Source organism: Puma concolor, chromosome B3 (genome assembly GCF_028749965.1).
Source record: "Puma concolor isolate L17-30 chromosome B3, mPumCon1.1.hap2, whole genome shotgun sequence".
Taxonomy (NCBI): domain Eukaryota; kingdom Metazoa; phylum Chordata; class Mammalia; order Carnivora; family Felidae; genus Puma; species Puma concolor.
Genome location: NC_141672.1, coordinates 13,372,321 through 13,397,796, shown reverse-complemented (window position 1 = coordinate 13,397,796; position 25,476 = coordinate 13,372,321). Strand labels below are relative to the sequence as shown.

Genomic DNA, 25,476 nt, shown 5'->3' with positions numbered 1-25,476 from the left:
GATTCAAACCTAAAGTAAATGTGTCTGCATTCTTCTGCAGTCCCGTGTACAATGGCTTAAACTGTGTGATCTTGCTTAAGCTGTAACTACATCTCCCAAAATTTTTTTCCCTATGTATGGCTCTATGTTAGACTGAGCGCAAGAGGAATGTGGACAAGATCTGGAAGGTATAAATGAAACAGAGCTATTCCTCTTGGAAGACCCCCCAAGATTACAGTGGCAGACCAACAGAGATGCTGTCGGCTTCCACAGCCAGTCCTCCCAGACCCTCCTCCAAAGCCTGGCTGAAGACCTACAGAGCTGAGAGCTATCCCTAGATTTTTCCACAGTTCTTCCGTGGAGTCTGCTTGTGCAGCCAGGTGTGCCCAGTTTCCTAGATGCAAATTCTGACCCAGTACGTTCACCTGCACCAGTACCTCATAGGGGGCCGTTTAGGCTTTGATCCTTCAACCCCACTTCCAGACCTTTATTCTCCCAAGTTTCTCCCATAACTCTGTAAGATCTATTCTTGTATCAGTAACACTTTAGTGCTTCTGCTTCCCTGGCTGGAGCCTTCTGATTCGCCAGGCATGTCCTTGGCTGCCCAACAGGATGATTACGTGGGTTATACTTTTCTTCCCTTCCCCTGTGAAAGAAAAAGTCCTGGTGTTATAAGTAGGAACTACAAATATTTGGGTAGAATCATACACCAACAGGGGTCTCCCCAAGAGAGGGTAGTTATTTAGTTGCTCACTGGCTTCACAGAATGACTTTACTGGAGTATGGAAACTGACTTGACTTTTCAAGCTTAGAAACTTGTGTCTTTTCACCATTAGCATTTTAAGCGAAACTCTGTTGAAGAAGGCTCAGCCAAGCTCCGTAAGGACTGAGGTAGACAATAGATTCTACCAATATTAATAGGGCCTGTCTGTGAACAGAACATGAGACAAACAATCGCTATGGGTCCCAGATGCTTCTAGCTCATGGTCCAAACATTATACTATACCCTACAGAAACAACCATATAGGAAGCTGAGTGATAATCAGAGGGTTGCCCAGGGAGAGACGTGGAACCAAAATTAGAGAAATTAGGAGAAATACTGAGGGCTTAAAAGCACCAAGTTATGATAGCCATCATCACTGCCACAGAACAGACTAGCATGTCACAGTTGCAGGCGAGCAGTATGGTTTCACTCACCAAGAGTAGTCATAGAACTTCTTCTCTGTGACCGTTTACAGTATTGGCGCCAGCCCTTCATCCCTCACTGTACCCATACTCTTGGCCATGACTTTGAATTTCCTACCACTCAAGGAGTGGACTAGATTTGCCTAGCCCTTGATTATGGGTTCAGCCATTCGGCTCACTCTGGCCAATAGAGTGATATAGGACCAAGAGTGTTGCGTGTCAGCGCTTAGCTGAAAAGGCCTTGTATGTTGCCGCTTGCCCTTTGTGCTTCTGCCAAAGCCATGAGAAGATTTCGCCTGGGCCAAGCCAGGTGGTCCAACGAGGATGAGAGACATGGAATGAGAGTCATTCCAGATAAACCCAGACGAGATGAGGTAATCTCCAGCTGACCAGCAGACACATGAGAAACAATAGATGATTGTCATTTCATGCCTCGGCGTGTTGGGACCGTCGCAGGGCAATGGTTTCCTGACACACCCTCCAACCACGATTTTCTGTGGTGAGGTGGAGGAGAGCTCCAGACCAGTGTGCCCAGACCCCCTCTCGTGCCACTAGGGGGCTCCCGTTGGGCCAACAGTAAATCAGAGGATTCAGCCTCACAACCTTCAGTAAAATTCTGTTTAACAATTTTCTATCCTTTTGGTCAGATATGGAATCAAAATATGTGTCACAGCAGAAAAGAGAAAGATTTAAAAACTCTTTGGATGACTACATCTGAATATTAGTGGTTGTTTACAAGTGCAACTCAAACTCACTATCTGAAATAAAATTTGAAGGCTATTATTTGTGATTTTTGCTTTCATCAGAATTTGAGGAAAACTCATACGCCCAGAAAAATCCCCAGGCAGTTTAGGATGCCAAGACTTTCTTTCCTTCTCTTTAAAACTGCTCCATAAGGAGAATTCACGAATAAATGTGGTTGGCAGGTGAGCCAAATATCCAAAGACGTATTCTTACGACAATTGCATCTTAATTTGTTAGTTTGAAGTACGCATTGATCTTTTTATTAATTAGAGGCATCGGTTGGGGGAGGAGTGTCTTCAAAACACTTTCAGTCCTATTTTCTCAGGCATTCCTTTCCCCTCCATGACTCCCTGCCTGTTGTTAGCTTCCCCCACCCTTCTAGTTTATGAGGGGACGGATGAAGTTGGGATCTTTCTTGAGGAAATGTGGGAGGTCTGCAATCCATTTCCTACTTGAGACTCATTTACCAGAAGAAAAAAGAAAAACAACAACGCAAACACACTTCCAGCAAAACTGGACAGCAGCTCCGCGCACTGGCTTTTAAAGAGCTATTGTATCACCCTGGGAGGTGACAGCACTCCGGGGACAGCACGGGGTCTGTGAGGGCCAATGAAGCATACCCTTCCATTCCTAAAAAACATCCCCTCAGGAAACAATTTGGCGTTTCCTGCAAAACATGAGCTTGCTTGGAAGCCTGACCAACTCATCACCGCTGTTCGTCTCATACCGCAAGCCTGATTAATAACAATAACTAGTCGGAGAACATAGTGGATACAACTTCAGTGGGAAAGAAGGCAGGGGGAACAAACAATATCCTTGCCAAACAGACATGCATGCCCACATGCCCACACACTTGCCCCCAGCGTACAAAGCCACTTAAAAATGTGAAGAAATGTAGGGCGCCTGGGTGGCTCGGTGGGTTAAGCATCTGACTCTTGGTTTCAGCTCAGGTCACAATCTCACAGTCTGTGGGTTCAAGCCCGGCTTCGGGCTCTGTGCTAACAGCACGGAGTGCCTCCTTGGGATTCTCTCTCTCTCTCTCTCTCTCTCTCTCTCTCTCTCCCTCTGCCCCTCCCCCACTCAAGCTGTCTCTCTCAAAATAAATAAATAAACTCAAGAAAAAGTTGAAAAACATAAAATGCCTCAATCAAAACCACTTTGCATTACTGAGAACAGGGTTAAAAATTACTTCCCTTCTCCCATCCAAATACATTTGGAATGATAATAGCTGCCATTCTCTGCTGACATGCCAAGCACTGTTAATGGTATGTATGTGTGTGTGTGTCTATACACACACACACACACACACACACACATATGAATAGACTTATTTTTAATTCTTCCAACAACCCTGCAGAGTGGGGATTATTGTCTAAACTTTATAGATGAGTAACTTTTCCAGGATCACAAGGAAGTGATGAGGGAGTCAGGATTTGACCTTAAGGCTGTGTGTGTGTGACTTTAAAGGTCAAGCTCTTTTCATTAAATCACAGGCTCGGTCAGCAAACTGGAAAGTCCAGACATAGGAGTTATGTTTACATAAATCCAATTCATAACTCAAGGCCCATTGAAATGGCCATCTCTTCTACGAATTCTTGACTTGTTCTAGACAGAGCTCCGATGGTTACAAGGAACAGAAACCCACTCAAATTAGTTCAAGTAAAAGATAGAGCATGGCACTCTGGGCAAGGAAATGAAGGGAACATACTTTTTCAGGAATCTTGACAAGTGAGCCCCAGGAAGAGCAGAACCCAAGGATGTCCAGACACCCTGTGGCCCCTCATCTCCCAGAGGCTGCTTCTTTCTGCATGCCTGCACACCCCAACCCGCTTCTTGGGGTCTCTGACCCCTCAGAGCTGCAGCCTGCACCGGAGTCCATGCTGCATGCCTTGGTGGCAAATCTGCTAGAACTTTGAGCTTAGGGCCTACCGCCCAAAAGAAGACACTGCGGCTCCCTTCAGATTCCAGCAATCTGATGGGCTCAGCTCAGACTTTCCAGACACAAGGCACAGGCTGCTGGCCGGTCTTCCCAGCACACAGTTGGGCACGCTGGGTCAGATGTTGACCTTGGCTCAGTCAGAGGCAGCAGGGAAGGGAGAATCACATGATCTGCTGCTATACCTGGGCAGGAAGCACCCTAAAATCCAAGAAGTGCTCAGCTCTTACTCACTCTCCTTTTCTTTACAAGGCTGGCTTATGCACCTGGTTTAATTTTAAGTTGCTTCCTCTTGCTATCCAAATGCCTTTCACTTTCTAGTTTCCTAGAGAACCACATCTTATCCTTATACCTGCGATGCCTAGCCAAGTGCTAAGAACACAATGGACACTTAAACATTATTTGCTTTGTTAGGGTTCATCGCGGGGCAGGACAATGCAGATGACCGAGAAGAATGTCTTCATTCTTTTTCTTGCCCACAGAACGGCCAAAAGAATTAGATAGAGAATATAAAATGTGATCACAAGTCTTTAACCCCACTAGCTTAGCTGCAGCATAATGGAGAAGAAAAAGAATTTGACCCTAAGCACACAGACTATATAGAGTTTCGTCTCTCTCTCTTTTTTTTAATTTTTTAATGTTTTATTTATTTTTGAGAAAGACAGAGACAGACAGACAGAGTGCAAGTGGGGGAGGAGCAGAGAGAGAGGGAGACACAGAACCTAAAACAGGCTCCAGACTCCAAGCTGTCAGCACAGATACTGACGTAGGGCTCGAACCCATGAACCGTGAGATCATGCCCTGAGCTGAAGTCAGACGCCCTAACCAACTGAGCCACCCAGGCACCCCAGAGTTTCTTCTCACTCTTACTAAAAGAGGCATCCAGGCCAATGGCCCTCAACCTAGAATAATGCTCCTATGTACCATATCCTTGTTCTGATTCTATCCCTTAATTACCCATTCAGAGAAGTCTAATAGAATTAAAATATATGACGGTTCTGCTATTATAGTGGTCAGCTTGATTCTGCTCTGATTTGCAAACAGAAAAAAAATAATAAAGTTTTGAAACCTTGTTATTAAATTACTAGTAACAAATTATTGGAAACCATGCTACAATTGGCATTGTACTTGGAAGCTGTGAATTTAGGACACTCTACTGTCAACAGCTGAGATGACACTAACCGTATCAATGAGGATACTTTTGGCCACCAGTAACAAAAAAACCCAACTGAAGTAGTCATAAAAGTAAGGAAATGTATTAACTTGTGTGGTGACTTAAATCATGTTCATAGTTCTTTGAAACTCCTCTCAAAGGTTGGGTTCTATGTCCCCTGTCCTTTATGTAGGCTAACCATAGTGACTGGTTGACCAAGAGAATACTTTGTCAATTACAGAATGTGGAAATAACGAAATAGGACATCTAAGGCTAGGTCATAAAAGGCAGTACAACTTCTATTTGGCTGTCTTTGGGTGCTTGTTCTTGGAATCCAGCCACCTTTGCTCTGAGGAAGCCAAAGCAGTTTGCAGAGAAACCCACATGGAGATGCCCACATAAAAAGAACCAAGGGCCAGGACCCTCTGATCCAACAGAGCCAGCACCAACTTTCCAGCTATGTGTGTGAGCCACCTTGGAAGTGGATCCTTCAGTTCCTGGTTGAGCTACCCCCACTGACACCTTATGGAGCAGAGATGAGCCTTCCCCACTGAACCCTGCCCATATTGCGTTTAGGAGCTAAATAATGATAAAACATTGTTGTTTTAAGCCTCTACATCTTGGGAAGGTCTGTTGCACAACCACAGATCATTGAAAGGAAGTGCAAAGGTAGGTTGAACTTCCAAGTCACTGTTTCCCCAATCTGATCATTTACCACCGAATGTTTTCTTCCCCTTTGCTCTGAGATTTGAGATTATGTAAACGTTACCCTAAATTGACCTCCCTCATGTTTCTATAATGGCTGACATGGACAATCAAAACTTTTTTCTTCAATTCAGATGAGGGGGATAGAATGAATTCCCCAGAACCAATCTTGAGAGATCAATTGTTCCAGACAAACATCTCTCTTCCTGTCCCTTTGGTCCTCTACACCCTGTCCTCTACTCCAAACGTGGACTTCCAGCAGCAGCTGCTATATTTTCCCATGATTTCACAACCCCCCCCCCCCCAATCAGAGTTGATTGGCTCATGAGAAGGCACCTAAACCCAAGGAACGTCCATCAGAATCTTTGTCTAGGATATTTTTTTTCAAACTGTAACCAGAAAAGAGCAGTCAGTCCTCTGTTTTGGTGATGGAAGACACTTTGGGGGCCATATCTCCAAGAGAGAAGTCAATATACAGTAAAGGAGAATAAAGGAGATATGCCAAGAGAAGCAAAAGTGGTATAGGAGATTTCTTGGTTGCATTCAGTCTGCACTAGATTTCGTGGTTGCATTCAGTCCTTAGGGAAGATTCACCCTGTTTTTACCACTGTTCTAATACATAAGCCACACCAGTTATAAACCCACAAATTACATCTTTGCCTAAGTTAACACATGTTTGGTTTCTGTCACTCGAACATGAGACACTTAACGGGAATTCTCCAAAAACTAGGTCCTTACAAGATTCTTTGGAACTGAGTCTTTGGCATTTTCATTCGGTTGTGATGCGCATACATTTTCATTTGCTTTGCATGATGCTCGCCTCTCAGTATTGGTTTAAGGCATAACGTACTGGAAAAAACATGGGGTTTACAGGCGGAAGACCCGAGTTTAATTTCTGGCTCTTGTACTTTTTTGTGACAGTGCGAGAACCTGAGCCTCAATCTCTTTCCTGCAAAGTGGGGATAATAGTCTTTGCCCTAGCAACCTCTCAGGGTCATTATGATGCTCAAAAGAAGAAAATGGGGAGGGACAGGCCATATTTGTCCTTGTACTCCTAATGTCTACCAGAAAGTATTGGGACAGTGGTGTAGATACTGAACAAATATTCGATGAGGGAAAGAAAAAAATACAAAGCATTTTGTACACCAAAGCACTATTTAAGTGTGAATTAAAGTGATTAAGACCATGTTGCAATGGTGGAGTATATGTATAAAGATGTATGTTGGTGGGGCATCTGGGTGGCTCAGTCAGTTAAGCATCCGACTTTGGCTCAGGTCATGATCTCACGGTCTGTGAGTTCGAGACCCGCGTCAGGCTCTGTGCTGACAGCTCAGAGCCTGGAGCCTGCTTTGGATTCTGTGTCTCCCTCTCAATCTGCCCCTCCCTTGCTCATGCTCTGCCTCTCTCTGTCTCAAAAATAAATAAAAAACATTAAAAAAAAATTTTTTTTAAAGATGTATGTTGGCAGGTTAAGTTGATCTTTGGGCTGAACGACAATTTTGTACCTTCCTATATAAGGTTCCTATAAACAAGATGTGAAGTGAAGGGAACTTGTGTGCGGTACGCCTCCACCCTCCCTTTGGTTATTCTCCCTCTTTTTGGTCCAGGCAGTGTGTCAAAGTGTCTCTGGTCCCCAGTTCTAAATGTGGCCAATGCTTTGGAGCTGCTGGATGGTGTTGCAGAAGCATCAAGACGGAAATGATGGTGAAGAAAATGGTTGTTAAAAGGATCCAAGGCCCTTTTGCTTATGATTAGCACATAAAGCTTACCTCTCCCTCTGAAGCACCAACACAGCTAAGTCTCCCACAAAACTCTCAGGATGGAAATTGCCCATTTGTGACTCCTTTTTCCCTTCCTACATGCCTATTATAAAATTATACAAGGAGCGGGGCGCCTGGGTGGCGCAGTCGGTTAAGCGTCCGACTTCAGCCAGGTCACGATCTCGCGGTCCGTGAGTTCGAGCCCCGCGTCGGGCTCTGGGCTGATGGCTCAGAGCCTGGAGCCTGTTTCCGATTCTGTGTCTCCCTCTCTCTCTGCCCCTCCCCCGTTCATGCTCTGTCTCTCTCTGTCCCAAAAATAAATAAACGTTGAAAAAAAAATTTTTAATTATACAAGGAAGACATGGGGATTTAAGAAGCACCATTGCCTGGGACCATTCAAGGTATGGACAAACTGACTTATACACCAATATTATAATACAGCAGAGTGTAGCCAGTAATGTTTATAATGATAATCTTGAATCATCATCAAGTAAAACTTCCCATATGGCATAGTCTGGCTACCAGGACAAGAAAGTGGACAATATTTTATTTTTAAGATCCATCAGAATGACTACAATTATTTCAAAGTTTTAGTTCTTTAAAAAGTGTATTCTGAATGATCTGAAACACATCTCCCAAAATGATTTATTTTCCGGCTATTTAAGAGAGCCTTAGTTTTTGGGTATCATTGCTCATTCATTGGTTCAGTATGTTAGTTGCAGGTACTAAATGCCCATAACTTAAAGGTCCCAACCCTTAACATTGCACAGTAGGTGAAATGAACAGTCCCCCAAAACTAAGTGTATGCTGTTGGGACAAAAATGCTTTGCCCCACTAATTTTAATTTTTTGTATTTATAAGGGAAACTTGCCTTTGGCCAAATTTCCTATAACAAAGATTGTTGAAAAAAATGTGAATCCTTGTGGGCTTTAGATATTTTTTTTAAATCCCACCAGTAGATCACTAACTTATTGTTAATTGAAACAAATTATCTCCCACTTTCCTACCTTAAATAGGCATAATATTATGTGTGCTTTAACCTCTGCTGAACTTATTTTTGAAATTTCCACCAGCACATCACCAACCTGTTGTTAACTGTTTGAAACAAATTATCTTCCACTTTCCTTAATAGACGTAATATTATATGTGTGCTTGAACCTCTGCTGCTCTATTGAGCCATCCAGAAGAAACTTGCCTGGCATATCTGAGGAGCTGTAAGAGGGCCACAGCAACTAGAATGAGAGAAAGAGAGGGAGAAGGGGAAATTAGGGACAGAGGAGCATAGGGTAAGGTTTGGGGCGAGAGAGATAGCATGGGCCATCAAAAAGACATTTGCTTTTATTCTGAATAGGCTGAGAAGACATTGAACGGTTTGGGGGTGGAGGAATGACATTAAAAGATTTAACTTTTATTTGGATCACCCCAGCTATTGGGTTGAGAAGAGATGGCAGGGAGCCGGGAGGAAATGGTGGAAGCAGAAAGACTAGATAGTCAACTAATTATAATGGAAGCAAGACGGGAGGGTGGCTGGGACCAAAGTAGTAGGTGTGAAGGTGATGGGTGTGAGGGTTGAATGATACAACACGAGCAAAGACACAGCACAGTGATTGGCACAGTCAGCCCCCAGTAGATGCAGGATATTATCATGTACGATGGCATTCTGAACCCCGAGACTCATCAATACAGGGTTGAGTGATCAAATGGCAGACCCAGCTGTGTGGTTACAAGTAAGAGTCAACATCAGGATTAGAAAAGGAACTTTTTGAACATTTCTGCATAGAGCAACCAAAATAAACTGAAAATGAGTCAAAACTAAAGAGTTTGTGCTCTGGGGTGCATGGGTGGCCCAGGTTAAGCAACCAACTTTTGATTTCGTCTCAGGTTGTGACCTTGTGGTCATGGGATCAAGCCCCACGTTGGGCTCTGTGCTGAGTGTAGAGCCTCCTTGGGATTCTCTCTCTCTCCCTCCCTCTCTCTCTGCCCCTCCCCTGCTTGCACTTTCTCTCTCTCTCTCAAAATAAATTTAAAAAAATAAATAAACATTTAAAAAAGAGTTTATGCTTCTCTCCTTGAAATGTTTGCTTGGATTGTTTAAAAAAATTATACACACACATGCACGCATGCACATACACACACACACATGCACACACACACACACACGCATACACATACACACATGAAAAACCTGTGATCAAAAGGTTGTTGAAATGATGCAATTGCCCAGAGTCCAGCCTGGCTTTGCAGAGCTCTTAGATATTAAAAATCATTTCTATGGTCTTACATTTTTTAGTTTAACAAGCACAAGAGGCCATGAACTCCAATATCTGAAGCAAACGTGTTAAACATCTGGGATCTGGCGTAAGTTTCTCCTGTGGGATGCATTGTTTGTGCAAACTTTTATTGAATAAAAAAAAAAAGTAAGGGCTGCGTTTCAAAATATTCGTGTAACCTAGTAAGAATATTTCTCTGAAACCGGAGTCTAAACACAGAGTTCTTCAAACCATTGAATAAACTTAATTTAAAATCAGGCTAGAAATCAGTTCTTAAAACAGAGAGTGTCTAAGTGGAATCAAGCTTACGGATCCAGAGCTCTCATGCTAATGAGAAGATGGCTAGTCTAAATTAAGTAGATTTTTCCAGGCTAAAAAGGCTGAGGCTATCAACCACTCTCAGAAAGTGATAGCAAGCTCTGTCACGTAAACACAGCTGATCTTGGACAATTTACTCCATCTCTGGGCTTGGTTTTCCTTATCTCCTATAAAAAATTGAAGAAAAACAATACTGCCCCCAGGTCTTGGAAATTTACAACCATAAAACAACAGAATACTAAGGGTGACAGAACTTTTAAAGCTGTCTAATAGTAGGCACATCGGAGAACTGGAAATACAGAGGGGGAGGGGGAAGAAGTAGAAGGTAAGAGATTGTTATCAGAACACGGGAGAGATTGAACCAGCTGAACAAAGCTCTGAATAAAGAAAAGCTAAGGGTGGTCTTCTGGAATGTTCCTCAAGGACAGGATAACCTCTTGTGTTCTTTGAATGTCTCCCCAGAGTGCCCAGGGCAGCGTCCACTGACTGACAGACAGACAAGTCCCTCTGATTTCTACAACCCACACCCTGAGCATTCTAAAGATGGGTGCAGGTAAAGAAGCCTAACCCACGGTCTCTGGCAGGCTGCAGAACAGGAAGTAGAAAAGAAATATGTCTCCCCAAAGGGGAATAGGTGTGGCTTTTTTCAATCCACATCTCCCTTCTAAGAGGGGCTGCTAGTCCCTGCAAAGTATTTTCATACAGCTAAGTGTCGGGAAGGGTTTGGCCTCAGTGGTGGGCTGGGAGCCGAGTTTGAGACCCAGAGTTCTGCATGATAGGGTAAGATGGCTTTGGAATTTGGGGACTTCATGGGGAGAGGCGATGCAGAGGCAGGTTGAGCATGGAAGAGGGAGCCAGCAAAACAGCAGGCACAGAGAGCTACAATGTGCATTCCTCTCTGCTTTGTCTCCACTCTCGCGTCCTCTGTAAAGCTGACTGCACACCCAAATGAAAATGGTGTTTGTGTTAGTTTCCCAGGGCTGCCATAGCAAAGTACCATAAACTTGGCTAAAAACAATAGAAATCTATTCTCTCACATTTCTGGAGGCTCAAAGTCCAAAACCAATGTGTCAGCAGGGCCAAGCTCCCTCTGAAGTCTCTAGAAAAGAATCCTTCCTTGACCTTCTAGCTTCTGATGGCTCCTGGAAATCCTTGGTTCTTTTTGATCTGTGGCCACATCACTCCAGCTCTGCCTCGTCTTTGCATGGCCGTCTTTCTGTGTATCTTTGTATGTCCTCTGTTTTTCCTAAAAGAACATCAGTCATTGGATCTAGGGCTCACCTTATTCCAATGCGACCTCCTCTTAACTTGATTAATTACATATCCAAAGACCCTATTTCCAAATAAGTTCACATTTTGATGTTCCAGAGGGACATGAGTGGGGGGGGGGGCAGACACTGTTCAACCCACTGAAGTGTTGTTTCATCTTGTTTTTCTGGAAATCAAGCAAGAGGCAGAATTTCGTGTCAGGGTCAACTTGGCAAGGGACTGGGTTGGTAGTGAGACGGCCTATGAACCAAGCGAATTCAAGAGAAGTTCGGTGTTTGGAGTCAGAGGTGATCATGAAAATAAAAGCCCTCTCCATGTCCCATGGAAGTTTTCAGAAATCAGCAAGTGCTTTGGAATTCCATAGGGCATGGAATGAGAAGTTCAAGGCAATATTATCTAGACCTGGTAGACCAAGGAGACCACAGCTATCTTTTGGATTACCAATGAAACAAAGACCCATGGGAAAAGGAAAAACAGAGAGGTGGAAAAGAAGGAAGAACAAAAGAAAAAAAAAGTAGGGAGATGAGTAAGAAAGATGGGTGAGTCTTTGAAGGACAATTAAGGAGAGAGAAGCGTAAGTTCTTTAGAGTCAGGGTTAAGGATCTAGCACAAGACCTGGTATATAAAGAATACTCAAGATAAGTTTGCATAAGAAAGAAAAGAAGAGAGGGGGAGGGAGGGAAAGAGAGAGAGGGAGGAGAGAGGGAGAGGTGTGCGTGGCAGTCCTCGTGCACTGTCACCAAATATCGCCTCCACCATCACCCAGAGCTGTCCGTACGATGGTTGCCTACTCATGATCCTCCATGAACTCCAAAGACCAGAGCACTGCATGGGAATGTTTTCTGCTTCTCTCTCTGTATGACAGATCCTTAGACTGAAGAGGCAGCTGTCCATTTTCCACCCAAGGCTTGTGAACTCTTGCCTTTTTTGATGATGAGTATTCTACCTCAACTCTAGCTGGAGCTGCACACACCTCTGGCCTCTATGTGTGTGGTTTCTGCTGTCCCTCATGGTGCCAGAATTCACCCTATTGAATCTCAAGAAAGGACACGAAAATGTCCTCAATTAGTGAAGGTCCTTCAACACAAACGAACAAGGAGAGCCCTGTGGATTAAGGAAATAGCTTTCCGATTACTCGAGATATAAGCAGTTAAAATAGTTTAGGATGAGACCCATTCTGTGGTCTAAGGGGAAAAGAACAAGACCAACAATCAAGAGACCTGTATGCCCATCTATCACCAGGTCACCAGAGCTAGTCAACCCCCCAGCCCCACCTCAGACCCCTCATTGTGCACAAAGTAATTGGCCCGCATAGCATAATTTCTAAATTGTTTCAGATCCATATGGTCTCTACAGGGCATCATCAAGAAAATGCAATTAAAACCACCTCCCTGGTACATCCGTAGGGCACTGGAAGAGTGGAAATGTTGCTAGAAACCATGTCCCCAGTTTGTAGAAAGTGAGGATGAAATGGGTCAGATTTCAAGTCTGAAGTGAAATGAAATGGAAATTGCTGAGGGTGTGCTAAAGCACATGGGGCCACTTTGGTCCTCCAAGTTCCAGGAATTGTTTATAAACTGAGTCATGGCTCGGGTGAATCGTGGCCTGGATATTCAGAATATTTGAGGCAAAGAAAGGCATGGGGCAATTGCTGTTTGCTAGAAGAGAAGCACCAAGCATTTCCACGCGCACCATCTTATTTCTCAAAACAACAAGGAGGTATCATTATCTCCATTTAACAGATGGGGAAAGTGAGGTTCATAAAACCTGAGCACCTTCTCCAGGTCACAAACTGCTAGGTGGCAGGATGAGGACCCAAATCCAGCTCTAGTCACCTCCAATCCCAGTGTTCCTCCCGCCTCACCAGGCTGACACAATTACATCCAGGGATCCGAATTTTATAGAATAAAATTCCTATGAAGAACCCAAGTGGTGTTCAGCTCACTTTTCCATCTGCTGGTGTAAAGAACACAGGCTGTTTTTGAGTGGAGAGAGAAGGGTTATCTGGCCAGGGACCAGAGCAAAGAGTTGTGAGAGCAGGGATTCTTAACCAGGTCAGAGCCAGGGCCAGATGGCAGCTGGATAAAAATTGAGGAGTTGAGTCAACACAGGATTCAGGGTTAAAATGTTCTGCAGGTCACAAAAGAAAGACCGTAGGCTCTGAGGGGGTCACATGCCTTGCCCTAGGTTAAGAGAACCTTGAAAAATTCTCTTTCCCCAGAGAGAGTTGGCAAAAGAGCCAAGGATGTCTAGACTTCCAGACTAGCACTCTTCCTACCACATTGCCATAACTCCTTAGGCCAACAGAATTTTTCCCATACATTTAATTAAATACAGTATACTCTGGGGGAAAATAAATGCTAGCCTCCAACCAGGAACATTTATTTGCCTAATGGGTTAATTGGAAAATGACTCCGCTGCTTCAAGAAGCTACTAGGTGGCATGGTTAATGCAATTTTCAATTTTCATATGCGGCTCTGAGTCACTTTGGTTTATCTTAGCATTCTTTCCTCGTATGTGGTTTGTACAGACCATGAGGATAGGCGCCCCATCACTCACTCAAGGAAGTGACTGGCTCTGTGACTGCTGTCCTAAGTGTGTTTGGTCATCTAGGTCAAAGACTGGATCCTCAAGTTTCTCATCTCCAAGGGGCCACCTCATCTACATCTCCATGGTCACTTCTCAGAAGGACCCCCAGGGTCCAATCTCTAGCACCAAATTTCTCTCTTTCCACACATGCTTCTGAGCATCTTCAGAATACCTCCAGCTGGCTTACAGTCATCGCAAGTTCAGCATAGTTTTCCTGTCCAAGATATCTGTGTAGTTAAGACCTATGCATTTATTCCGCTGTATGTAAGTTATACCTCAACCGAAAAATAGAACTAAAGAAGCAGGTTTAAAATGGAATTCATCAGGGTCACCTAGGTGGCCCAGTCAGTTAGGTGTCTGACTCTTGATTTCAGCTCAGGTCATGATCTCATGGTGGTGAGATTGAGCCCTGCATTGGGGCTCCGCACGCGTGTGGAGCTTCCATGGGGCTCTTTCTCTTTCTCTCTCTCTCTCTCTCTCTCTCTCTCTCTCTCTCTCTCCCCCTCCCCCACTCATGCATGCACACACACACACACACACACACACACACACACACTCCCTCTCTCTCTCTCTCTTTCTTAAAAAAAAATGGAATTCATTTAAAAAAGGTATGTGTGTTGGGGGGAAGGGGGTACCTGGCCAGCTCAGTCTATAAAGCATCTGACTCTTCATCTCAGGGGCGTGAGTTCCAGCCCTACGTTGGGTGTGGAGCCTACTTTTAAAAAATGGAATTTACCTTTCCCCACTACCCAAACTCTTCTTCCTGAAGTATTCTTTAGCCTGGTTCATGGTGTCTCTTAGCCTCCACACCCAATAAATCACGGAGACCTACTGATTCCATCTACTGCAATTCTCTTGAATCTTTCCCTTTTTCCTCCATTTTTTCTTGTCAATTTCCATGATCATGTTCAATCAAATGACACTGACCGCCCAGTTTGTGCCGGGCACTGCGTTAGCCCTTTAGTCTATAGTGAGAAGCAACACACCATGTCCTGAAGGAGTTTGCATTTTGGAGCTCCATGTGGTGACCACAATGCTGGAGATGCAGGTCATGCAGAAGGAGTGATTTACTCCACACGGGGGGGGGGGGGGGGGGGGGGGGGGAGGGGGGGGAGGGGGCGGGGGGGGTGGCAGTGCAGTTGGAGTGTCGGGCATGGGTCTGGAAAGCTCCCAGAGCACCTGACCTGTGAGGGCAATGTTGCCAAAAGGCATTTGCCAAGTGGGTAGAGAGGAGCCAAGGAGGACAGCTCTAGCAAGAATAGCTGGAGAGAATTCATAAGCCTTTTCAGGTTTGTTTCGTTCGAAATGGCTTATAAAGGAGGGGCAAGAGGTAGGAGACGGAGCTGGAGAGGTAGGCAGGGGCCAGACTGAGGAAGGTTTCGTCAACCACATTCAGGCGTTTGAACCTTCACCTGTGGGCAGAGTGGATGTCGATAAAGAGTTTTAAGCAAGAAACTAGCCAGCTTCACTCTTTAGAAAGACCAGTTTAGAGATCATGATCTCTTATGTGAACAACTGCAATGATTTTCTTGACTTCTGCCTCTCCCATCTCCACACACCATTTCCAAAGGGATCTTCCTACAAATTAGACCGTGTCCCTTCCCCTAATTAAAAAGTAAAACAAGATCAAATAAGAACCCTACCATAGCTCCCCACAGCAGAGACAGCAACTCTCAAACTCTAAAGAAGATTGTTCCTGGCGATGTTGATGGTTGTTTTAGCTGGGGGGGGGGGGGGGGGGGGGGCAGACGTATCCCTTGTGAATAAGTTTGGTTAACTTTCATACAAAAGTAAACATGTTTCCTTTTATTGCAGAACTTTTCAGAGCCTTTCATTTTCTAATGTCATTTGCCAGTCTTTAAAGAGGAGACTCAGATTCCTCAACTTATTAAACAAGTGAACTCTTTTGTCTTAGAGTCCTGGTTAGCACCTCTGTGGACTAGGGTTCTGTGAAGTGTTGGCCTCCATAACAAAGTCCAAGTTCAGTTAGATGAACAGGGACATAAAAAAATCTGACCTCAACTTCCATCACTTCCTGCCATCCACATGCCCCTTTATCCTCTGCTCCAACCACACTGGTCTCAGCGCCCTCCCCTCCCTATGCTTGAGGAATTCTTTAAGTCATAGCCAGATATCAACTCCACTGTGAAAAAGTGGTGTATGGGTGATCGTCGCAAGGATATATATTAGCCTGACTAAAGGCTACTATCCATAAAACCACACTATGTACCATCTGGGAGTAGTCTGGGTGAATGATTCTGCAGTCTGTGAATCTGTGAAGAGTGCTAGACTACGTTTCACAAAGAAAGTGAAGGGTTGTTATTGGCACAGAGACTCTGGTCTCTGGAGACTGTGCACCGTCCCATATTTAAAGGGGCTCCGGTCTTTCCCAGCCTCTCTGCTCCAGATTACATGAAGAATATAGGTGCTATGTCCAGCTACTAGGTGCCATGATGGACTAGGGACCAAGAGAGAGATGGAAAGATTTTTTTTTTTTAATGGGAATGAGGGGGGTAGCCTGGCTCCTGGACAGGGGGTGTTGGAATAAAGGAGACTGACCCTAGAGTGGAGAGACTGGAGATCAAGAAGGAACCCTGAAAATGAATCCTTATGAAAAACAGCTGCAAGAAAGACCCAGGGTCACATCACCAGATGAAGATGCTTTCCTTTTTTTGTGCAGGGACAACAGGAGGAGAAGAAGGAAAAGGAGATCCGGTTCTATTCAGGAAAGGGTGTTCTGGAGTCTGGGAGAAATTCTGTGTGCTGGGAAGAGAAGTCAAGAGGAGCTAGGCAGGAGGGGTACCTGGGTGGCTCAGCTGGTTAAGCATCTGACTTTGGCTCAGGTCATGATATTGTGGTCCATGAGTTTGAGCCCCACTTTGGGCTCTGTGTTGACAGCTCAGAGCCTGGAGCCTGTTTCAGATTCTGTGTCTCCCTCTCTCTCTGACCCTCCCCTGTTCATGCTCTGTCTCTCTCTGCCTCAAAAATAAATAAACGTTAAAAAAAATTTTTTTTAAAGAGGAGCTGGGGGGTTGCTGTGCTTTGCCCCCCAGACCCCGCTGTGCTCTCACTGGACAGGACCTAGCCTCGGCCACTTCCTTCCAACTTTGGATGGAGATTCAATGGCAGGGGTGCAGGGACAAGTCAGAGAAGGGACAAGGGGAGAGAAGAGAGGACAGGGAAGAATTGGGAAGAGAAAGTGGAAGGGCAAAGAACTTCCCCAAGCCTATGACCTCACTCAGGAGCATGGCAGGCCTGCCCCATCTAGACATGTTGCTCCAAATGAGGCAATCCACTCCTTTGTAGTGTCCCTTATGGTCCCCGAATTCTTGCATTATACCTGAGAGCTCTTCACCACCTACTTGTGGAAAGCCCTGGCTTTTAGGAGGAAAAATGATGTCACAGAATTTTTTTTTTAATGGTGCAGAGAACCCTAAGAAGATAATACATTCCAAAGTCCCAACAGGAAAAAAGCAAAAAACAAAAAACAAAAAAAAACAGACAGCAAGGGGGTCTAGCTCTCCCCAACTATGCATAAATTCTGAGCTGAAAAGATCCTCTTGACTAACCACGGTTTTACTGGAAGTAGATTATAGTTTCAATAGTGCCCATGCACATAAAAATTCAGCAGTGTTATTGGACCATACATAGGTCTGCTTTTCAGAAAAACTGGCACGAGGCTGTGTGGAAATGCCAGGCTTACAGTGGAAACCTCCATGGGGTATTTTTCGATGTGGAACTAGACAAAAGCAAAACAAAACAAAAATGTAAGACTACAGGTCTCTGCAAGGAGCTAGGTTACTTGCAAATGCCATAGCCTGGCCTTGCACCCATGATGGCTTTTTTGATAAAATTCTTAAGAACAGGGTATATTATATTTCACAAATATAACAGCAATCCATGCTCCTCTTTACAGATAAATTATAAATGGTTTGCACATTAAAACACAGAACTCAAGGTACCTGTTTTAAAGCACAGTTTTAAAAAATTTTTAAGTTTATTTATTTTGAGGGAGACAGAGAAAGTGAGCTGGGAGGGGCAGACAGAGAGGGAGAGAGAGAATCCCAAGCAGGCTCCACACCATGAGTGTGGACCCTACTACACGGGGCTCAAACCCATGAACCTCGAGATCATGAGTTGGATGCTCAACCGACTGAGCCACCCAGGGAGCCCTAGAGCACAGTTTTTAAGTACAGTTGCTCTCTTGTGATACAAGTCAGTTGTGCAACATCAGATACCTTGTGTAGAAGGCTGGATTGCAAGAATTAGAAAAAAAGGCTGGGTTGAAACCAAAACAATCCTCCTGAAACAAAAACTACTTTTAAACGATATCAAGCTGTCCCATGACTCTCTGGCTCTAAATCCGTAGTGATTAATTAATTAATCTTGACAAATCAGTATCCCAATGACCCTGATGTCTGCATCTATGTACAATTTACCTCTGCCTTCATTTTACACCATTGCTCAAGAATATGCCAAACTCCTCAGAAAACAGTGCTGTTAGTCACTGCCTGAGAATATGGAATTCCCTTCCATGGCAATTTACTGCCATACCCATTTGACACCTTGCCCAGACGGTTTTTTTCACTGATGACTGGAGGCAAAGATTCATAAGGAGGAAGCATTAGCAAGTGAAACATTCTAACTGGAGGCTGTCATCCCTAAGAGCTACCAAAGTGATAAACCTTGCCTCTATGGCCTCCCTTTGTCCTAAAGCGTCCTGTTTTGCTTTGTTTGTTTGTTTTGTTTTTCTTTAATCTTCAATTGCTCATGGATTCTAATGAAGATATCAGCCATTTGTTAAGTAAAGACACTAAGAACTTCAAGAACAAAAATATCAGTAAGAAGGAACAATCTGTGTATTTGTTTGTGGTTGATGAACATTGGCCAATTCCAAAATAATGAAAAGCTTTAAAAAATGTTTGCTTTTTTTTCTCTTCTAGAAAAGAAAACATTGCGTTTCAAAGTACAAAGCGTATCAAAAAGAAAGAATATTTTCACCCAGCATTGATTCTGTGTTTTCTTGCCATGTATGTAACAATTGTAAGCAGAGGCATTTTATGCTAAATGTCAAATGTGTATCTATAGATGTTCATAAGAACTTTTGTTGTGTAAGCAAAAAGAATGAAACCCTGCCATTTGCAACTACGCGGATGGAACTGGAGGGTATTATGCTAAGTGAAATTAGTCAGAGAAAGACAAATATCACGTGACTTCACTCATATGAGGAATTTAAGAGACAAAACAGATGAACATAAGGGAAGCAAAAATACTATAAAAACAGGGAGGGGGACAAAACATAAGAGACTCTTAAATATAGAGAACAAACAGAGGGTTGCCGGAAGGGTTGGGGGAGGGGGGTGGGCTAAATGGGCCAGGGGCACCAAGGAATCTCCTCCTGAAATCATTGTTGCACCATATGCTAACTTGGATGTAAATTTCAAAATTAATTAACTAATTAACTCATTTTAAAAAGAAGACTTTTTGTTGTGTAAAGTAGATATGTCTTAGTAATTATTACATTCTAATCAAAATCATTTTGTTGACACCGCTAAAAGGTACCTAGCACATTGTATTCCACTTTTGTTCCACCGGCTGCGTAACCCTGGGGAAACTCTCTTATCCATGGACCGGACCGGATCTGTCTTGTTCACCTCTCTGAATCTAGAAACTAGAGGAGCCGAAGTTGGGTGGCTCGCCCAGATGAAGAATTTGTACCCATTACAGTAAACAATCAGGCCACAGAAACACACCTAAACCCACCGCAAATGAAGTAATCAGACCTCCTTAAATGTTTTCACCATCTGGAAAAATCACACCCCAAGGGCCAAGACAGTTACCTAAGAACATTTCTAAGTACATTACCCAGGCCTAGAGGCAACAGGTAGGTGGATTCCATGCCAATTAGAAAATGTTATGATTGGCAAGCCACGATGAAACTCTAAAATTGCAGTTTAATGGCAGTGCTGGCTGTCGTCCCCAAAGTACATTTCAAGGAATCACCAAGCTTTAGAATTAGAGGCAGCTAAATGCAAGTTTTCATCCATATCGAGCCCAGAAGATTAGGAGGTTTAACACAAGGATTGGTGCAGGTGTCTCCGCTCTTAATCCGGTGCCGCTCCCACCACAGAACCCTGCATCCTTCAGGACCCGACGGAGCAGTCCGGAGCGGGGCTCATATAACAAGTTCTCAGCACCGCTCGGGGATGGGTCAAAGCTGACGCTCGACCCCGATGGAGAGCCCAGGTATCTGAGCCGGAGGGAACAGCCAGCCCCATCAGACTCCAGAGAAGCACAATGCCGTGATTCAAAGAGCAAGCTTATCCCCAATCTTGTGAAAATAAGATTTCCCAAGGGGTGGGTGAAACCGACAGCTTTTCAGGTTCTGGGAGCCTCTAGAACGGTTTCCCAAATGTTTGGGGTTGGGCCTTACGGTCAATACACACTTTGCCCCAGGGCGTTTTTTTTTTTTTGTCCCTTAATTTTTAGGCCCCGGTGTATTTGAAGGTAAATTGATCCCACATGCTTCTGATTCATTTACACTGAACTCATCAGGCCATGTTTGGAAAGAGCGATCTGAGGTCCAAGAAGCTCTTTCAGCCTGCTTTTATGAGTCTCTCTGTGCCTTTTTTTTTTTTCTCAGAAGCAGGAAGCCACGTTTTGACATGGACAAATAAAATGCGAGCCCCAGAGACTCGGGTCCGGTTCCAAATGTGGCACCTTTGACACCAATGGGTCCTCAAATCACCAAGAGACAGCCTTCCTGCCTTCTTTTTCTGACATTAAGGAAACCTTACCCTTGTGCTGTGTCGAGCCGAAGCAGGTAATTGAGAGCTGCCCAGTGCCGAGCTCACATAAACTGTCAGCGTTCTACACACACCTTTTCCTCGTCACCTAAGCCGCCCACACGAGGGGAGTCCCAGGCTCGGGGCCACCTCCTGCTCTGCGCTCTGCAGGGAGCTGAGCCGGGCCTGCATGCTGGCACGTCTTTAGGAACGTGTCCTGATTCTTCCGAGCTCTGCACCCGAGGCATCGATGTTGTTAGTTAACGTCACTGGAAACCGGCTGCCCAACAGGAAGGGGCTTGGTTGTGCTTCGTTTTAATTAAAAAATAACCACAGCTGGACGGCGACTGGGTCGCTCAGTCAGTTAAGTGTCCGACTTCAGCTCATGGTTCATGAGTCTGAGCCCTACATCAGGCTCTCTACTGCCAGCACAGAGCCTGCTCCGGCTCCTCTGCCCCACCACCCACCTCTCTGCCCCTTCCCTGTTGGATCTCTCTCTCTCTCTCTCTCTCTCTCTCTCTCTCAAAATAAATAAACTTTGAAATTAAAAAACAAAAACACAGCTGGGAGCAAAGTCAGGTGCGCAGTACGGGTGAGAGAAATGCTCCCTGGGCAAGGGAGCCAAATATACTATTTCCTCTGCTAAAGAAACTTTCAACTAATCCTAGGAACAGGCACAGTTCCTGGCACCCAGTAGTTCTTTAATAAATATGCTCCCAATGAGTAGAATGGGAATATCTGTCCATCTGTGTTGTGGACTGAACCTCATCAGGGAGTACATGCCCTCCTCCGGAAGCCTCAGGTCAACCCCTGGGACGGGACACAAAGGCAGCTGTCCCCACCTGTTCTCTAACCCGTGACTTGCACTGTTGACTCTCTCTGTCCCCTGCCTGGGGTTCTGACTCTTGAAAGGAAAGCCAGAGTCCCTGATCAGGAAACGGGCAATGAGCCCTGCAAACAGCTGAAAAGATGTTGAGGGCAAGGTGACCAAGGCTGGGCCATATTTGTCCCCCTCTCTTTATAGGGCTTATAACAGTGCACTCTGAACTCTGGCTGTTTACTACAGTTTTTAAAAGTGTCAATGCCGGGGGCACCTGGGTGGCTCAGTGGGTTAAGTGCCTGGCTCTTGATTTCAGCTCAGGTCAGGTTTTGATCTCATGGTGTGTGAATTCAAACTCTGAGTTGGGCTCTGCACTGACAGTGAGGAGCCTGCTTGGGATTCTCTCCCCTCTCTCTCTGTCCCTCCCCCTGCTCTATGTCTCTCAAAATAAATAAATAAACATTAAAAAAAAAAAAAAAAAAAAGTCAGTGCCCGGGCCCTACCAAAGACCAATGAAACCAGAATTTCTGGGGGCAAAGCCCGAGACATCAGGTTTTTCTCTTAAAAGTTCCACGAGTCATCCTACTACACGGCCAGGGTTGAGGGCCACTGATCATAAAGTAAGGTGACTACATTTCGGCTCTGGAAGGGTACCTGGAAATAATCTACATGACAGAGGGAACAGTTAAAGAACAACTGTTCTCAAATGAACGAAACAGGATTCCGGTTACGCTTCCTCTTACCTTCCCCACCTCCGTTTCTCTGCCCCCTATTCACCATCAGGTACCTGAGTTATAAAGGACCACGGAGCTCTCCAGGGAGTTTACAAACCAGTGCACAATAAATGGGTTCAAAGAAGAGCCAGCCCCACACGCTGAATCATCTACGATGTCAAAATGAACCAAACACAAGATCTCTTCAAATATTTAATCAGTTTAGAGACCTCTGCCTTCCAGCCCAGTTGGGTAAAAATTCTAAAGAAAACATGAGTAAGGGGTCCTCGAAGAAAACACCGGGGTAGAATGGAGAGGAGACTGGGTTTGGGAAGTCAGAACATAACATGTGTCTGAAGGCCTTCTTAAGGAATTCTACCACTTATTTAAAAAAAAAAAAAAATACTCAAAATGCACAAGAAAGGATTAGACAGTTATACAAATGTAAGGACAACTAAACCTTCTCTCGTGGCTGAAAATACCACACATGGTTTTGAAATAGACTCTGTGAAAACCCTTAGATCCAGCTGTGGTTTCTTTCCGCAGCCTTCTCTGTGCATACAAGAAGCAGCTAGCTACACCCCGCGTCCCCGTGAGCAATCCGGGCCTCGGCAAAGAAGCAATCAGCGACAGACAGCAAGAAGGCGTGGAGGAGGTGACAGGAAGCCGTTCACAGTCTTTGAACGCGGACTCAGACCCCAGCGAAGCTAATCTATTTCCTTCGAAAAATATGAAAATAAACTGACAGGCCTTGAAAAATCACCGTCGATCTCAGGTCAGGGCGCTGATAATACTTTTCGATAACTGCGTCGTAAGAACTGGGGAAGCATGTCCTTCAGAGCGACGGGTCTACAAGGGGACAGGCAGCGTCAGGACATTCGGGGCCGACTCCTCGGGAGGCGGTCAGCAAGAAAAGCGTAACATCTGTCCCACGTCACCCTCCCTCTCGTTTCTTCTCTTCTCCTGTCCCTGGGTGCTGCTGAGAGGCAGTGTCAGAGACCCCAGCCCGGGGCTCAGAACGGGTACTGGGACACATATATCCGCAGTCGGATCACGGAGCTGCCTCTGAAGTTGATGACCGTGTTGACCGTGATCATTTCCAAGTCCAGCTGTATGTCCCGCGGCCCTTTGATGGGGCGTGTCATCACCAGGGTGGCACTGATGGGGCCCGTTTGCTGTGGACAGAACCGGGGATACTGGTTAGAGAAAGGCTGGCCGGCGTTAACAGGGCAGGTGAGCCGGACTCCAGAAGCTGTCGAGCAACAGCAGAGAGGGTTGGGGACAGCTGTGGGTCGGTCGTGCCCCACAGGACCACCAGGGCAGAGGGCCGAGTGGTCCGGTGGCAGCCTCCACCGGGGCGCCCCTCCCCCCCACCAGAGCACTGCACTCGGACTGGCATCCCCTGACGCCACGCTCTCCCCTGGCCTCTGCCCACGTCCCACCCGGCTTTTTCCTGCCGACCCTTCAGGTCCCACCCGAAATGTCACTTCCTGAAGGAGCCTTCTCTGCTTCCCACAACTGCACCCACTCTACTTTCCATCACCGTCCACCCTACTTGGTCTACGTCTGCTGAGTCCCCCACCAGACTGCGAGCTCTATAAGAGTGAGGACGGGGGTCAGGTTTTTCACCACTGAGTGTCCCCAGAACCTGGCACGGTTCCTGGCACACGGTCAGTGCTCAGTGAACAGATCTGGAATGAAAGAAGGAATAATTGATGGAACAAACTGCTTGTCACAGGGCTGTCACTTCGCTTCTCTGGGCCTCATCCTCTAAAATGACTGTTTGTAGGGGCACGTGGGTGGCTGTCGGTCAAGCATCTGCCTTTGGCTCAGGTCATGATCTCACAGTCCGTGGGTTCGAGCCCCGCGTCGGGCTCTGTGCTAACAGCTCAGAGCCTGGAGCCTGCTTTGGATTAGGTGTGTGTGTGTGTGTGTGTGTGTGTGTGTGTGTGTGCCCCTCCCCCACTTGCACTCTGTCTGTCTCTCTCAAAAATAAATAAACATTTAAAAAAATTAAAATGAGGGTTTGTACCAGATCAGTAGTTCTCCAGTCAACACCTGCCAATGCACCCAGAACACTTTTTCTTAAACTAACAATTCCAGGGACCCATTCCAAGATTTGCTGCTCAAGTGGGTGCTTGGATGAAGCCTGGGGAAACTGGTTCTGATGTACAGTCCCTGCTGGAGCTCCCATTAGACACTCTAGTCCCTTCCAGCTTCAGCACTCTGTGACCCTTCTGCTGTAGTCCTAACGATTCCCTCCACTGAATCTCTCTCTAAAACTTTTGAGCAGCTAGGGAGGGAGGACTGACATCCACTGAGCATTTACCACGTGGGAGGCACAGTTTTCAGCAATGCACTTATTTAATCCTTATAAACGCGCTGAAAGGTTCTGGTTCTGTTACTCAAAGGGTGGTCCCTGGACCAGTACCACAGGCATCACCAGGGAGCAGGTTAGAAATGCAGGATCTCAAGCCCCACCTCTGGCTTACTGGGCCAGAATGTGTACGGTAACACAATCCCCAGGTGATTTGCGGGTACATCAATAATTGAGAATGACTGGGACTCCTGATGGCTTAGTCGGTTGGTTAACTGTCTGACTTCAGCTCAGATCATGATCTCACGGTTAGTGAGTTTGAGCCCCTCATCGGGCTCTGTGCTGACAGCTCAGAGGGAGCCTGCTTCGGATTCTGTGTCTCCCTCTCTCTCTGCCCCTCCCTGCTTGCTCTCTCTCTCTCTCTCTCAAAAATAAATAAAAGTTAAAAAAAATTTTTTAATAAATAAATAAATAATTGAGAAGTGCTGATCTAAAAGCACAGGACCCAGTCTGGGGACCCTGCCTGTCCTACTAAAGGTATGTCTCATTATTTCCCCATTTTATAACTAAGCCAACCAAGGCCCAGTGAGGTTAAGTCATGACATGGGGTCACCCATGACAGGTAAGGGGAGGGCTGCGGCTTGACCCCAAATCCCAGGCCTTTTTCACTGCACAACAATTATCAGAAGAGACTGCTGTGTGTTTCATCTCTTCTCCCCGGAACCATCTTTTAGGAGAGATGCTCATGGGTCAGGGCAGTGGCCAGAGAGTGGGCTCCTGGGGAGGAAGTAGCGTGAGAGAGCACAATCGCTCCCTATAAGCCGCAGAGCCCAGCGCTGTGCCCAGAAACTGAAAGCAACAGGCTTGCAAAATCAAGCAACTTGGCCTAGTTCAAGCCACACCAGGTATTTTATCTGTCTCCATAAAGGGAGG

General features: G+C 45.4%; 1 protein-coding gene across 5 annotated transcripts in view; it reads right to left on the bottom strand.

The window, feature by feature from the left end:
* Positions 1-22,426: 22,426 nt before the first annotated feature.
* FBLN5 (fibulin 5) overlaps positions 22,427-25,476 on the bottom strand; it is an 80,300-nt gene continuing 77,250 nt past the window's right edge. For all 5 annotated transcript variants that reach the window (XM_086708981.1, XM_086708984.1, XM_086708982.1 and 2 more), the window contains one exon: positions 22,427-23,401. In XM_086708981.1, the coding sequence (XP_086565107.1) occupies positions 23,130-23,401 (272 nt within the window). In that variant the 3' untranslated portion in view covers positions 22,427-23,129. The remainder of the gene's footprint in view (positions 23,402-25,476) is intronic.